The sequence below is a fragment of the Brassica oleracea genome, chromosome C2 (assembly GCF_000695525.1).
Source record: "Brassica oleracea var. oleracea cultivar TO1000 chromosome C2, BOL, whole genome shotgun sequence".
Lineage (NCBI taxonomy): Eukaryota > Viridiplantae > Streptophyta > Magnoliopsida > Brassicales > Brassicaceae > Brassica > Brassica oleracea.
In genome coordinates, this window is record NC_027749.1 from 44,005,697 (window position 1) to 44,020,953 (window position 15,257).

General features: G+C 40.3%; 4 protein-coding genes and 1 pseudogene across 4 annotated transcripts; all 5 read left to right on the plus strand.

The window, feature by feature from the left end:
- The first annotated feature begins 301 nt into the window (after window positions 1-301).
- LOC106326428 (probable root meristem growth factor 8) lies at window positions 302-1,333 on the plus strand. Its single transcript, XM_013764411.1, has 3 exons — window positions 302-587; window positions 692-749; window positions 1,093-1,333. Exons 1-3 carry the CDS (start codon window positions 444-446, stop codon window positions 1,224-1,226), a joined length of 336 nt encoding a protein of 111 aa, XP_013619865.1. The 5' UTR covers window positions 302-443; the 3' UTR covers window positions 1,227-1,333.
- A 5,021-nt stretch (window positions 1,334-6,354) lies between these two features.
- Window positions 6,355-6,913, plus strand: LOC106325093 (annotated as a pseudogene).
- An 81-nt stretch (window positions 6,914-6,994) lies between these two features.
- Window positions 6,995-8,289, plus strand: LOC106325092 (tetraspanin-13). Its single transcript, XM_013763119.1, has 2 exons — window positions 6,995-7,814; window positions 7,918-8,289. Exons 1-2 carry the CDS (start codon window positions 7,251-7,253, stop codon window positions 8,203-8,205), a joined length of 852 nt encoding a protein of 283 aa, XP_013618573.1. The 5' UTR covers window positions 6,995-7,250; the 3' UTR covers window positions 8,206-8,289.
- A 387-nt stretch (window positions 8,290-8,676) lies between these two features.
- Window positions 8,677-10,110, plus strand: LOC106325090 (sm-like protein LSM7). Its single transcript, XM_013763115.1, has 5 exons — window positions 8,677-8,810; window positions 8,909-8,990; window positions 9,067-9,138; window positions 9,605-9,657; window positions 9,816-10,110. The coding sequence occupies exons 1-5, from the start codon at window positions 8,808-8,810 to the stop codon at window positions 9,903-9,905; spliced, it is 300 nt and encodes a 99-aa protein (XP_013618569.1). The 5' UTR covers window positions 8,677-8,807; the 3' UTR covers window positions 9,906-10,110.
- A 2,120-nt stretch (window positions 10,111-12,230) lies between these two features.
- On the plus strand, window positions 12,231-14,397 carry LOC106324332 (uncharacterized protein At3g60930, chloroplastic-like). The gene is made up of 6 exons (XM_013762319.1): window positions 12,231-12,864; window positions 12,947-13,081; window positions 13,165-13,585; window positions 13,630-13,827; window positions 13,908-13,998; window positions 14,068-14,397. The coding sequence occupies exons 1-6, from the start codon at window positions 12,231-12,233 to the stop codon at window positions 14,395-14,397; spliced, it is 1,809 nt and encodes a 602-aa protein (XP_013617773.1).
- Window positions 14,398-15,257: the final 860 nt, after the last annotated feature.

Sequence of the window (15,257 nt, forward strand, 5' to 3'; positions counted from 1 at the left end):
TTTTATGCACACACACACATATATATTGCAATATGAGACACTTTAAATGTGAATGGAAAATGTTAGTAGATAATTAGATATGGGATATAACGAGAGAAGAGAGACAAAAAAAGAACAGAAAGGCAAAGACTCGACAAACTGGGTTCGATTAAGTGTAAGGCCAAACTTGTGTTTGTCCCGAGACAGACAACCCCGAGAACGAGCCTCAGTGGCGTGAACGCCTTTTTAAATCTTGAAATAATAAACTAATACAGTATGCTTTTTAATATAGTTTCTTTAACTTGTTTTGGAACTCTCGCTTGTGTTTCGTGAACTTTCTTTCTCACATACTTATATATATATGTGTGTGTAAGTTCCTTTTGGTTGATATAAAACAAGAGCAGAAGAAGAAAAAGAAAGATATCACCCGAAGAAAAAGTTCTCGTAGAAATCAATTGAAGACAATGAAGCTAATTAGAGTCACCTTCTTGCTTTGTGCATTGACCTTTTTATTCCTTATAACTTCAACTTCAGCAGCTGTAACCGAAAAGATTATGAGAAAAATGGCGCCACGGAAACTCATGATCATCTCTAGTGAACATGATAATGTAAGAGATTGGTGAATGTGTTTATCTCCTAAATCTTTCAGATTGAGTTGTATGGAAAGTTTGGAAATCTCATAATATCCTTTATTTCATTTGCAAAATAACAGGTGATGACATCAGGTGCTCATGAAGGTTCAAGTGAGCAACTTCCAGTCACTTCTTCTGGTAAGTCAGTCATTAGGAAATGATAACTATTTTACATAAATAAATTAGTCAGACATTTCTTTTCATAAAAAGAAATGATTAATAAGTAGCAAAACTCATAAACACAGTTCTATAGTCAAACATGTGAATCTTTGACCATGTCAGTAGAAAATGTTAAGTTATAATATGTTTGCATCTTTCTTCAGAGTTTTGTATTTAGTTGCAGAGAATCGGAGATATACAATTCAATCATTTGCAGGAGCATCTAACTAAGTTAATTATAAAAGAAAACCGCAAAAATCGTCATCTCTTTGTAATTTCAAAACTAAGAATTTGTAATAAATCTTGTATATTTTATTCTCAGGCAATTCTAAGAATGAAGATAAGAGATTAGGTGAAAAAGAAGAGGAGAATGCTCTAGCGAAGTATCTATCGATGGATTATCCAAGGTTTAGAAGAAGACGACCAGTTCACAACAATATGCCTCGAAGTCCATGAAAAATGCATTTTTTATTTCAAAGAAGAATTAATTTGAGCTATATATTAGTCAATTAATTAAATTAGCTAATTAATTAATTGAGTAGCAAGTTTTGGCTATCCTTGTAATTAACGGAATATGTTCGTGATATTTTTTATACTATATAGTTTAAATTGCTGAAAATGGCCGACAAACATTGGGCAAAACCCTAAAACTCTGGTTTGGGGTTTGAGCTAATTTGCTCTTCGTTTCATGCACTGTAACATGGTGACTAATTTGGTTGTAATTTCATTTTAGATTAATAACTTATTGTTGAATGTTAAGCGATAAACAGATAAAAAGAATAAAATTTACAAAAAGTTTGTTAAAAATGTTATAAAAATGAATACAAGTTTGTTGTGTTTTGTTTTTCTCTTTGGAAGTTACAAAATTTCAATGGACCACTTGACCAAACCGGTAAACAACAAACACATGCACAAACAATCTCTATGCTGACCATTTTTTTTTCTGTTTCCATGTGTTTCCTGTTATTACAAGCTACAAAACCTAAACTTAGCGACCCATACATTGTGTCCAAATTTTTTGTCTACACTACTCTCTTTCATTGTAGGTAATCATTGCAACCACCTATTCACTGTTCAAGTCGAATATTTAGGATTCACAAGGCAGCTGAGTTTATTCTTTAATGTTAAGTTATCGGTGAGCCTATGATAATGTGTTTCAGCCACTGAAAACAAATCAAACTAGGCTCTTAATGTCAAAGGACCTTTTCCTTCAATTCCCCCGTCCTCCCGTATAAAACTTTCAGTTTCATGTCATAATAACATTTTCGTGGTGATCATCAGAAGGACAAGAAAAACAGAGAACTGATTCATACTCTTAGTTCCCGGAGGTACATTCATGTGCGTCAAACCGTTGGTATTTGTTGCCTACTATCATTTCCGGAGGACAAAGTATATATTCTTTCGAGTAGCTCATACATAGTTGCAACGAGAGGCTTCTTCCATGTGTCACAGTCTTATTAGTAACCGGTTGATATGCCTTTCGAATCCTCCTTTATATTACTTCAACAAGTTCCTCTACATCCATTTCTTTGTTTTCGATGCCTTCTTTTCCTTTTTTAAGCATGGAGGTGCATTATTCTTGTGGACATGATACCCATTTGTGTATCTTTTTAAACCAGGTTGTAAAGTAATAATAATTCGGTTGTTTTTCCAAAAGGAATTTATTCCTTTCTCAAATATAATGGGTGCAGATGTTTTCAACGATTTATTAGATACGGTTTATATTTCTTAATTCATTTTAATTTTAGCAAAATTAGTATAATCCCAGTTAACTAAAAAATAATAAAGTATTAGCTAGATTATAATAGAACTTCAGAAAGATGAGAGAGAGAGGAAAGTAACGAAGACGTTGTAATCTAAAATAAGTAACGAAGACCTTGTCTTATGGAATTAATTGCTATAGGTTGGGCAGAGGACAATGAAGGACATGTGGGGGACATTATTACAAAAATCAATAACTGTCGTCGTGAAATTGCCAAATGGCGGAAAAATAGTCCATCGTACGAAAAGAAAAAAATAAATGATCTCCAGAAAGCTCTCGAGGAACTACAGTCAGACAATAATAGAACACATGAGAAAATTTTAGAGGTATCTCGCAAACTACAAGATGCCTATAAGGATGAAGAGGATTATTGGCATCAGAAAAGTCGTAACATGTGGTACACAGCAGGCGATCTCAATACAAAATTTTATCATGCTTTGACGAAACAACGACGAGTTCGGAACATGATTGTAGGATTACACGATGAAACTGGCAATTGGATTACATAAGATAAGGGAGTAGAAAAAGTGGCGGTGGACTATTTTGATGAATTATTTACTACTACTTCCCCATCAGATTTTGATAGCTATCTGGCGAAAATAACATCCGGTATAACGCTACAGTTGAATCAACGGCTGCTGCATATTGCGACGGAAGAGGAGGTTCGACAAGTTCTATTCATGATGCATCCAGAGAAGGCTCCAGGACCGGATGGAATGACAACTCTTTTCTTTCAACATTCTTTGCATATAATTAAAGGAGATTTGGTGGAAATGGTGAATAATTTCCTTGTTTCAGGAGTAATGGATCCAAGGTTAAATATTACTAAAATATGTATGATACCAAAAACGGAGAGACCTACGAGGATGACGGAATTACAGCCAATCAGCCTATGTAATGTAGGGTATAAGATCATATCTAAGGTTCTGTGTCAATGCTTAAAACTATGTCTACCTTCCCTCATTTCGGAAACACAATCGGCATTTGTGGCAGGAAGATTGATATCGGATAATATTCTTATTGCACAGGAAATGTTAAGCATGTCAAGGAAAGTATATGTCAATCAAAACAAATATGAGTAAAGCATACGATAGGGTGGAATGAGACTTCATTCAGGCACTCCTACAGAAAATGGGATTCGACTCCTATTTGATTAAACTAATGATGGAGTGTATATCGTCGATTCAGTATTGGGTCTTATTAAATGGTCAACCGCGAGGTCTCATAATTCCACATAGAGGCTTACGCCAAGGAGATCATTTGTCTCCTTATCTATTCATTATGTGTATTGAGGCGTTAATTGCAAACATAAAAAAAGCGGAGAGAGAGAAACAATTAACCGGAATGAAAGTGGCCAGAGTATGTCCATCGATATCTCACTTGCTCTTTGCAGATGATAGTCTTTTTTTTCTGCAAGGCACAAAAGGAGGAATGCCAAACCATTCTCAGGATTTTAAAAGACTACGAGGCAGTATCGGGGCAACTCATAAGCTTCCAAAAATCATCGATTCAATTTGGACACAAGATCAAGGAATCTAGCAGACAAGAATTGAGGGATGTCTTGGGTATACAGAATTTAGGGGGAATGAGATCCTACCTAGGACTACCGGAAAATCTGGGCGGTTCGAAAATACAAGTCTTCAGTTTTTTGCAGGAACGTTTAAACAATAGAATAAACGGATGGACATTCAAAATTTTCTCTAAAGGAGGAAAGGAGGTGATTGTCAAATAATTGGTTACGGCTTTGCCAAATCATGTGATGTTTTGCTATCGTTTACCAAAGACTACATCAAAGAAACTGACGAGTGCGGTAGCACAATTCTGGTGGAGTCCAGGGGGAAGCACAAAAGTCATGCACTGAAAATCATGGGAGAAAATATGTGAAAATAAGGATGTAGGAGGTTTAGGGTTTAAATATATATATTACCGATTTTAACACAGTGGTGCTTGGGAAGCAGTTATGGCGTTTAATAGAAAAGCCAAATACACTTTTTGCACGAGTTTTAAAAGGACGGTACTACAGGAATGCTTCACCCTTGGAGCCGATTCGTTCATATTCTCTGTCATATGGATGGCAGAGTATTGTTTCCGCTAGATCTCTGGTAAGCAAAAGACTAATTAAAAGGGTGGGATCAGGATCATCTATATCAGTATGGAATGACCCATGGCTCCCAACCACTCGCCCGAGACCAGAAAATAAAAATCAACAAAATAATAACCCAGACCTTACAGTGGACGCTCTTATAGATCCCGTTTCGCGAACTTGGAACTTACATGCAATTTAGGCTCTGGTGGATCTCCAGGATGTGAAAATCATAGAAAGCATCCCACTTAGTAAGACCCAGATGGTGGATAGGGATGTATGACATTTCACAAAGAATGGAAGATATACAGTAAAATCAGGATGCCAGCTTGAGAGGGTTTATCCAGATAAGGAAAAACCACCGGATGTATTCGGGCCCACATTTGGTCTTTTAAAGGCTCACTGTTGGAAAGTACGGTGCCCGCCAAAGATTAAACATTTCTTATTGCAACTGGTATCAGGGTGTATTGCGGTAAAGAAAAATTTAAGAGCACGAGGAATACAAGGAGATATATGATGTGCTAGATGTGGGACTTCAGAGGAATTGATACACCATGTGTTTTTCGAATGCCCTCCAGCGATTTAGGTATGGGTGCTATCGAAGATACCATCCAATCCAACTATTTTCCCAACCAGCTCCCTCCTTACAAATATAGATCATCTTTTTTGGCGAGTCCTTCCACAAATGGATGATCATCAGTTCACATGGATATTATGGTATATATGAAAAGAGAGGAATAATAAAGTTTTTAGTAACTTGGATATGGATCCCAGAGACACCCTTAAATTAGCATAAATTGAATCAACCATGTGGAGTGAGGCACAACTGGTGAACATACAAAGGGCAACACCATCTGTCGCGGTTCCAACACTACCGTCAATCCCATGACGATGGTGCTTTGCAGATGGCTCATGGAAGGAACATGACTGTTTATCTAGACAAGGTTGGTATAGTACTTTGGAAGGTTTTGATGGTCTGATGGGCGCACAAAATGTCCGGGCTAGTCTTTCCCCTCTTCATGCAGAGGTGGAAGCACTAGTTTGGGAAATGGAGTATATACGAAATTTACGTCAAAATTATGTCACATTTGCAATGGATTACTCTCAATTGGTGAAGATGATTTCAGAATCAGAAGAATGACCAGTTTTTGCAAGTTATTTGGAAGATATCAAGCTCATCAATGAAAGTTTTCTCAGCTCAGAGATCATTCATGAACCAATGACGCAAAATACTAAGGCGGATAGCCTCGCATGCAGTGTTAGGAGACATTTGTCTTTCGTCGTTCACATAGATGCAGAGCCTCCAACATGATTTTCAGAGTCTGTTTGAATCTATTAAGTTGATGACAAAAAAAAAAGATATCACAGACAAGTCTCTCACATCTGAAGTTGAAAGATATATTAACTAGTATATAATATAGATGGATGAATCAACTTATCACCAATTGATTTAAGGTTGGAAATTATATAATTTAGCAAAAATTTGGTATAAATGGTTGGAGAAGCTTAATTTTTCCCATAGAACTTATGCGGTTGTATTTGTAAAAATATGAATAAAATTTTATAAATGCATATTCGTTTCAAATTAAAAATTACATTACATTTTGTCAACAATATGGAACAATTTAGAAGAATATATATATATATATTGTATAAAAATCTTGATTTCTCTCTCTTTCTCTCTTTATATATATATATATATATATATATATATATATATATATATCTCGATGCTTATGTCTGCGTGTGTAGTCCTCCAATACATTGCAAAGTAGGCAAAGAGAGGAAGAGAGATAAATGAGTTGGTTTGTTAAGGAAAGAAGAGGAGGTGCATGGAAGCAAGGATGACGTCATCAGCACCTCTACTAACTCTCTTTGCCATCATATCTCTACTCCTCTTTCTATCTTCCTACCCACGTTACAGGTACGAGGTTGAGAAAACCACCACAAATCTCAAACTCTTCTTACTGTTCCTCCCGATTCTCTTTGTCTTTCTGTTGGTCTCTCTACAATTCGTCCATCGAGTTCTCTTCAGATCCTCTTACTACGTCAGAGCAAACCAGGCTGCATCTCTTTTTGGAGAAGGCCACTTTCCTTGGGGAGTGTTGCTTATGCTGCTTCTTTTACTTGTTTTAGTTTCTAAACAATCTTACTTTCACTCCTTATGGTACCCGATCTTATGATCTTAATATATATTCGCCACAAATGTATATTGAAGATTGATATGTTTGCTTCTTGTAATCCAATCTAAACTCTACACATGTACAAGCTGATATACTGTCTCAACTAGTTTTGCTATATTGTTTTCTTAGTAATAAATAATACTGTGACAAATCGAGATGAAATATTATGCGACAAATTTAGAAAATAACAGTTTGGTTGTTTTATTAGAGGTTAGAAAATTTCATGGACCATTTGACCAAAACCTGTCAACAACAAACACATGGACAAGTAAGAAAACAGAAAAGATCTATGTTAGTTTTTTTCTGTTTTCATGTGTTTCTAAGATTACAAGCTACAAAACCTAACTTATCTTGTGCAGTTCATCATCATCGAACTCTTTGACCATTCATTATTCAAATTACCTCCTTAACTTTTTGACGTCAACAATTTTTTTCAACAATAATAGCACATAATGGCGAAAGATAAAGAAGAACAAAACGAAGAAAAATCTTCACCGTTATCATGTTTCAAGAACATCTCATTTCCATTCAACACAATTTTCTTGATCGCAAACTCGATTTTCCTAGCCACATCAGCTTTCTGGTTTGTGACCGTCTCAATGTTACATTACAAGACGGATGAATGTAACCGGTTCGTGACAACTCCCGGAATCTTCGTGAGCTTCTCATTGCTATTCATGACTCTCGCAGGCTTCTACGCCGCTTACTACAAATCCGATTGTCTCTTCCGAATCCACTTCTTCATCTTATTCTTGTGGATTTTCGTGGTCGTGGCTAAAGCAGTTTTCGTTTACCGTCTCAATAACGAGACCAATCCTAGGTTGTACCCTGGGACGAAGATACATGAGTTTAGGTTGGAGGATTACTCGGGATGGGTACGTAGATTGGTCATCAAAGACGATGAATGGTATCGTACTAGGAGATGTCTTGTTAAGGACAATGTTTGTAACAAACTATTCTCTAACCAAAACATGTCGGCTTCTGAGTTTCGTCAGATGAATCTAACTCCTATACAGGTAACTACATACGTACGCACAAAGAATCTATATATATAATATATATACTGTTTATATTATAGTTTTTTATTTCATTCGAATATACTTTATTTTATTTTAACAGTCGGGTTGCTGCAAACCACCGCTTTCATGTGGATTAACTTACGTGAAACCAAACATTTGGACAATGCCAAGATATTATAACAACGTTGAAGATGATTGCAAGACATGGAACAATACGGCAAACACATTATGCTTCGATTGCGATTCATGTAAAGCCGTGACTATTGCAAATTTACATAATACTTCATTTTCCTTAACATTTAATATCCTTCATATCGTATTTAGTCTTTCCATTGGCATTGTTGGTTGGTTTGCTTGGTTAAGGATCCTTCGAGAAACTGAGAACTAGGTAGACTTTAATTGTAACATATGTATAAATATCCCAGTTCATAAAAAACACATGCGTATAAATATATATTTCTCTTGTGTTTATTTTTCTTGTACAGTCTCGATTCTTTACCGATACGCATGTGTGAAGTTAATAGACTAGTAGTTTTCATATTCAAATTGGTATAACTAAACCGAACCAAATTAAAATGATATAAACTGATGAATTTTTTTGGACAAAAACATATATATTTTTAAAATCCTTTATTTTGCTAAGGAATCGAATATATATATATATTTAAAACTGGATCGTGAAATCATTTTTTTCTGATAATCAATAATAGAGATACCCAACCCGGTTAAGCCAACGTCATACATTTCAAACCGAAATTGAAACTGAAATGGAGGAACCAATAATGAAACCATGGTTAGAGATTTAAACCGGAGTTCTCAACTCGTTCGGGAGATAAAGATTCTCCGATCTTGTGTGACAAAACAAAATCGTCTCTTCGCCAAAGTTTTCTGGGTCTCCCCGGTCATCAATCAAGCTCACGGGTGACTCTGTTCTGAATCAAATTGATATTCCAGATTTTTAGGGAATCTCTTTCAGGGCTTTGCTCTAACATGGTAAGTTATCAGTTAAAGTTTTCATTTTTATTTATGATTCGAGTCAATTCTTTCAGTTCAGTGTTTGATTTGCTCTGTTTTTTTTTTTCGTATTACAGTCAGGAAGAAAGGAAACGGTGTTGGATTTGGCTAAGTTTGTGGATAAGGGCGTGCAAGTTAAGCTTACTGGTGGTCGACAAGGTAAAGAACAAGTTAAGCTTCTTTTATATGATTCTTGTTTTTGAGTTTTTGATGCTTGTTTATTTATTGTTGGCAGTCACTGGAACTCTTAAAGGCTACGATCAGTTGCTGAACCTTGTTCTAGATGCGGCGGTGGAGTCTGTTCGAGGTATCTCTCTCTCTCTCTCTCTTTGCATTTTCTTTATGTATATGAACTACTGCACAACATGATGAGATGAAGTAGTTTAGGTCAAAGCTCTGTATCTGATTCAGTTCCTTTACTCTGCTGTCGACAATTGTTTCCCTTCTCTGTTTCAATCTATGCAATAGAAATTTTGATTAGATAGGTGAGAAGAGAGGGACTTGTTCTATATTGAGACCAGAAGCTATGCTGTCTTGTTGTTGGTCTCCATGATTTATATGTCTGTTGCCTGTATTTCGTTTCAGTTTACCTTACTCTGATACATTCAAATGTCGCCATGTGTATGTGTATATATGCTGGAAGAGAGTGGGTTTTCATTTGCTTAATCCATGATGTATATATATCCATGTTAAAACTAGAGTTGTGTTTGCCTTCTTGGTTTCTATGATTTATATGGTATTATTATATGACATTTTGTCTAATTTTTGACCAGATCATGATGATCCGTTGAAGACTACTGACCAGACCAGACGCCTTGGTTTAATTGTATGACTCACTTACCTTCTCTTTTCACTGTTTATTATAAGAGTATATTCTATATAATAAGATTAAGAGCATTTTTACTTCTGGCATCTTCTTTCCTGTCATGATGTTTTCTAGTTAAAACCCATTGATAAACTACTAAGTCTTGTCTATGGTTTCAGGTTTGTCGCGGAACTGCGGTGATGCTCGTCTCACCAACTGATGGAACTGAAGAAATTGCTAACCCGTTCGTTCAACCTGAAGCTGTCTAATGAGATTCTTCCAAGATTATGTCTCTCTCTTTCTTAGTTCAGCTTTGGGGTTTAGTGAGCATTGTGGATCTGAATATCTGCTATTATCTTGAAAAAAAATGTTTTAATATACCTATTTTGGAACATCATAGGCTCTTCTTGTGAAACTTGAAAAGCACTCGCTACTAAGCAATGAATTATGGTGTGCTTTTAGTGTTTTAAGATTTATTCTTGGACAAGATGACTTTGTAACTACAAACATCTGAACTCTTTGGACCAGTCTTTATGTGTCGGTGTTCTTACAAATCCACCGATCAAACTCTTCTTGTTAATGAAGTCACGAGATTCTGTTACGATAGAGACATTTTCAAAGCGACAAGATCTTGAAGAACAGATGGAGGACTGATTCGTAGAATGGTTGGTATTGGTTATGTTTCTGAAACAAGCTTTGTTCTACAAGACCTTGAAGGAGAACATATTGAGGATTATCTTAGACATCACATCGAGAAACTGGCTTTGAAATTTCAATGGCCTGTGCTGAGACCGGTTTGGCAAATGTATGTCGACTAGATCGAACCAATTCTTATCTAAGGTTCGAAAATCATTTAAGAAAAAAATGTTTAAGATCATTTCACGTCTCTTTAAGAAATGAAAAAGCAAAATAAATGCAAGTTAGAAAGAAAAAAACAAATTGTACATATGTACTGAAATGCATACAAGCAAGCAAGAAGCAACTATGAATGGCTCCGGTTTGGATATGAAAAACTCTGATGGGGCAGTACTTAATAATTTGGTTTGATACTATAACATCGCTGTCAAACTTACGTTTGTTTCCGCTTCGATCTTTGATTTGTATGTAAAATGTGGGAGATTGGAGAGTGCTCGTAGAGTGTTTGATCAAACCGAGTCTAAATATTTGAAATTCTGGACTTCAGCTATGTCAGGGTATAACTAGAGACGCAAGGGAGCTCTTTGATTTGATGCCTGAGAGGAATGTAATCTCATGGGACGCTATGTTGGGTGGATCTGTACGTGCTAGCGAATGGGAAGAGGCCCTAAATGCCTAATTTTGTGTTAAACAGCCTAATGTGTGTGTTAATCACGGAAATAAGAATAATATATGTTTGATCGGGAAACGGTACGGAACGAGAGAACGTTCGGTTTTAGAGGTGGGTTTAAGCAAAGACGTCTTATTAATGGTCGGAAGAGCGTTTCGTCGGTTACAAGGAAATGAAATGCGTGAAAGGAAAGGTGCCGGAGCCTCGAAGGCTTTGCCGGAGAGATACAACAAGGCGAGATAACAAAGGTAAAACCCTAATCTAGCCGCCCAGTGAGTATCAGTGATTTCGGATCCCTTCTACGTTGTCTTTCCTTCCCCTTTTATAGCTGACCTCACGCTCTTCCGTGACCTAGTTCGCGTCGTCTCTGTGGGCTTTAACTCGCTGGGCCGAGAAGCCCACGTGGTCTCGTGAAGTCGTTTCCTCGGGGTATTTAGTCAAGAAGCCCATCGAAAGCTCTCTCGTATTACGCCGAGAGATCGACCCTTCAAGCCGCCGCGTCGAGCTGATGCTCCGCTTCATGTGGGCCGGGCCGTCTGTTCTTCGGGCCTTGAGGGATGATTGAATTTACCATCTACAGTAAGTCCCCCCAGTTCATCGAGATGAAGATCCTGTCGGATTCGATGAATTTAGGAAGTTAAAGGTTTGGGAGGATAGACGGAACATTTCGAATGAATGTCTCCTGACCGGATGTCGCGAGGTATCGTTAGGCGTTTCCCCTTCGTCGGGTGGTTTAGTAAAATCTCTCCCGAACCAGCTTTGGTTCGGTTAGGTTTTCCCTTAACCGTTGGTTCTGATCGGGGTTGAGGCCGGTCAAATTGGGAAGTCGAAACGACGCCCCGATTTCTTCGGCGACTAGGTAACTGTTCCTAGGCCCACATAGGCCCATGTAGACCGAATGATGACGCCTCGGGGAGGCACTCCTTCTTTTCCTATAAATATTTGCTTCCTTCTCATTCTCTCCATTCTTCTCCGCACCTCTCAGGTATTCTCTCTCTCTCCCCCTTATTATTTCTCTCTCTAGGTCGTTGTTGCGACATAGATAGCGATATGTCGTCTGGCGAGAGGTTATCTCATAAACGGAGAGGAAAGGAGATCGCAGCTTCCTCTAGTTCTTCGAGAGATGCGACCGAGGCACTGCCTGAAGAATTTGAATGGATTCAACACGACGCGATGATGGACACCGGGAATTTAGATCTGTCTCAAAGGATCCTAATCTCCGAATCTGTGCGTTCGTATCGGCAAGAAGTGAGAGGAAATCCAGATGAGCCATAGGCTTGTGCGAGAGATGGTTCTGGCGGTGCGAGGGACGGAGCTCTCGCTGTCGTATCCTGGCGGGATCTTCGAGGAGCTCCCGGCGTTAGCTCCCGAGTTCCTGCGATCTCCCGATGTGAGCGGTCAAGCTTGGGAGAATGTTACTAAGACTCAGTCAACTCCCAATAGGGTGAAGAAGCTTCTGAGGGAACGCCATGGACTAGGGGTAACTTTCTTGATTCCCTCGGAACACCAGAGGCCTTGGTCGCCACCAGTTGGGTATCAGTGCGTTTACGAATCCTACTTTCGGGACGATACGAAGCTCTGGTTCCCAATTCCTCGACTAATCACATCGTATGCGAGGCGCCGAGATGCAGCGATAAGTCAGTTTTTGAATGGTTCGTGGCGTATCGCGGTGGCCTTGATGGTTATGGCTGCTGAAATTGATGTCTCGTTGAGCGTTCGTGTCTTCGAGGAGTTGACGTCCGTCAGCTCGTTAGACGACGGGCTTCTGTCGATAAAGATGCGTACCATCTACAATGTGATAGGAAGGCATCCTAACAAGACGCCGGATTGGCAGAGATCTTATTTCTTCGTTAAATGTGATGACTCTGCCTTCGAAGACCCGCCAGATGACGACTGCCGTGTCTTATGGAACACTTTGCTTGGTAGAATATCTTCGTTAACTCGTACCGTTTCTTCATATACTGACTGCTTTCTGCCTTTGTTCTTTTTTTTTTTTTTATGCAGCCGACCATCCGACTTCTCGTGACTATCCAGAAGACTTTCTTACAAGTGCTCGCGCCGTTGCGGGACTTGCTCAGGAGAATTGGGGGAATATTTCTTGGGAGAGGGTTCACCGTTCGATCGATCGTATTTCCAGGAGTAAGTCCATACTTTTCTTTTATTTCAATACGACTCTCTGACTTTGCCTAATGGTCGGGCTTCTGGACTTGTGTTCTTCGCAGAAGATTGGAATTCGAGTTACCCTCTTTCTGCCAACAAGACTAAGAGGCGGATCTCGCTACTCACAAAGGAGGAGCAGAAGAGAATCAACGAGGCAAGGAAAATGAGAGGGCTTCCAGATCTGAGTGCGATGATGACGGTCGAACTTAACCTGCCGAGTGTCGAACTACCTGCACCTTCCAACAAGATGGCGATTGCCGGCACCACTGACGCAAGCCCTCATCATCAAGATTCCCCGGCCGGTACCGCTACTTTAGCTCCTAAGAAGAAAAAGGGGGAGAAGAGACCCCGTGACGACCTTCCTGCTAGCGTAGGTTCTGAAGCGGCTCCTGTTGAAGCTGAGATTCCTAGTCAGGAGGAGACGGCTGAACATCATCAAAAAAGAGGAAGGAAGGCAATCAGCAGCCTCAAGCTGCAGGGATCGTGAGGCCGCGAGAGACTGATGTTGCCAATCCCGTGTATCGGAGTGAATCAGCTGGTGAGCCGGCTCTCCACTTAGCCTCGTTGGGTGATCTTGAAGACGCCTCTCCCGAAGTTACGCTGCAGAAGAAGAGGAAATCCAAAAAGACGGGTGGTCGAGAGATGGTCGCTAGTGCTCTAGCTTCGTCGACCCCTGGAACATCAGCCTTCGTTGCTTCGTCTCGGAAGAAGACTCTGAGGGTCGAGTTCCCGATCACGTGTCGTTCGAGTACGACGGTCCCACCCCGCTTATTTATGCTCCTTATAAATGTGCTGAGTTGGTCAGCCAGATCAAATGCGGGCCGAAGCCTCTTCCATCCGTGTCTGATTTGATTTTTAAGGATGAGTACGTCGATGCTGCTCGCACTAAATTACTGGTAAGTACCTCCTTCGACTGTGTTCCTTTTGTGTAAAAAGGAAACTTAAATATTCTGTTTTCATGTTAGGGCGACGGGAGCATGAATTTCGTTGTTGAGAAATACGACACAGCCTTGAAGGAGACTCGCGAAGCCTTGAGAAAGTCGGAGAAGGCAGTGGCAGCCAAGGGTAAGCTTCTCCGCCGGAAGAAAGCGGAATGGGGGGATGAGTTTGTGAGGATGGCCGAGAAGAGAGAACGAGCGATTGCTCGGAAGAAGATTCAGCGGGAGCAAGCTGACGCGGCCGAGGCCAAACTCTCTGTTGCAAACGTGACCATTGCGACTTTGGAGTCTCGGAAGGCCAGTCTGATGGAAGAGATGGGGATCAAAGCCGAAGAACATAAGGTTGGGTTGGCTTAGGGACTCGCGTGTCTATGAGGTTACGAAGGAGAGGATGAGGGTTGAGACCGAGATGATCGCGAAATCCAACAGGCACTTCAGAAATTTGCGCGAATGGTGGACTCGCCGCGCCCCTTTCGACACAGCACGGTTGCTTCAGAGCCAGGCGTTTGGAACCAAGAAATGCCTTGAGGCTTTAAAGGCAGGTGGTCGTGACATCCCTCAAGATGTCATCGATACGTTCGCGGCCCGCGAGAAGCAGTTCGAGGAAGAAGCCTCAAAACTTGATCCCGGTGAGATCCCGGAGATTGACTTGACTCTTTCTCCACTTCACCTTGATTCTCAGTTCGTTGATATGCGAACCTTTGTGGGCCTTGACCCATATGGATCCAATGCGGAGCTGGTTGATCCGAGGACTGATGTAGTTCCCCGAAGCCCCGCTAATCTTCCCGGAGCCTCGATCGATCCATCTCGTTCCGCAGGGGAAGGACCGTCGAAAGCCGATGCGCCGGCCCTCGCTTCTGAGGCTCTTGATGAGGGAACGAAACGGCCCTCGCTTCTGAGGCTCTTGATGAGGGAACGAAATCCGTCGGGAAGGATGTCTTTGAGATCTCCGACTCTTCTGTTTCGAACCCAGAGGGTAATCAGGGTGAAGGGTCGGATAAAGATGATGGCGGTGAGGCGGTTGATAAGGAGCATAGTAGAGAGACGACTGGTTCCGAAGCTCATCCTCCCGAAAGTCAGCCGGAGGTTCGTGAAGGCGAAGCGACGATTCGTATCGAGGGCGTCGATGCGGAGCGGTCGGTGCGTGCTGACTTCGGAGCCGTCCCTCGGTAGTGGAACCGCTGCGCAGGAGCGGGCTGAAGACCCCGAGGAGTAAC

Excerpts from the sequence above, each read along its gene's own strand:
- LOC106326428 (XM_013764411.1), top strand. The coding sequence starts at position 444 with ATGAAGCTAATTAGAGTCACCTTCTTGCTTTGTGCATTGACCTTTTTA. Across the intron at positions 588-691 it reads TCTCTAGTGAACATGATAAT|GTGATGACATCAGGTGCTCA; the intron begins GTAAGAGATTGG and ends GCAAAATAACAG. Across the intron at positions 750-1,092 it reads ACTTCCAGTCACTTCTTCTG|GCAATTCTAAGAATGAAGAT; the intron begins GTAAGTCAGTCA and ends TTTTATTCTCAG.
- LOC106325092 (XM_013763119.1), top strand. The coding sequence starts at position 7,251 with ATGGCGAAAGATAAAGAAGAACAAAACGAAGAAAAATCTTCACCGTTA. Across the intron at positions 7,815-7,917 it reads TGAATCTAACTCCTATACAG|TCGGGTTGCTGCAAACCACC; the intron begins GTAACTACATAC and ends TTATTTTAACAG.
- LOC106325090 (XM_013763115.1), top strand. Across the intron at positions 8,991-9,066 it reads GCTTACTGGTGGTCGACAAG|TCACTGGAACTCTTAAAGGC; the intron begins GTAAAGAACAAG and ends TATTGTTGGCAG. Across the intron at positions 9,658-9,815 it reads CCAGACGCCTTGGTTTAATT|GTTTGTCGCGGAACTGCGGT; the intron begins GTATGACTCACT and ends CTATGGTTTCAG.
- LOC106324332 (XM_013762319.1), top strand. The coding sequence starts at position 12,231 with ATGGTTCTGGCGGTGCGAGGGACGGAGCTCTCGCTGTCGTATCCTGGC. Across the intron at positions 13,082-13,164 it reads GATCGATCGTATTTCCAGGA|AAGATTGGAATTCGAGTTAC; the intron begins GTAAGTCCATAC and ends TGTTCTTCGCAG. Across the intron at positions 13,586-13,629 it reads AGCCTCAAGCTGCAGGGATC|TGAATCAGCTGGTGAGCCGG; the intron begins GTGAGGCCGCGA and ends CGTGTATCGGAG.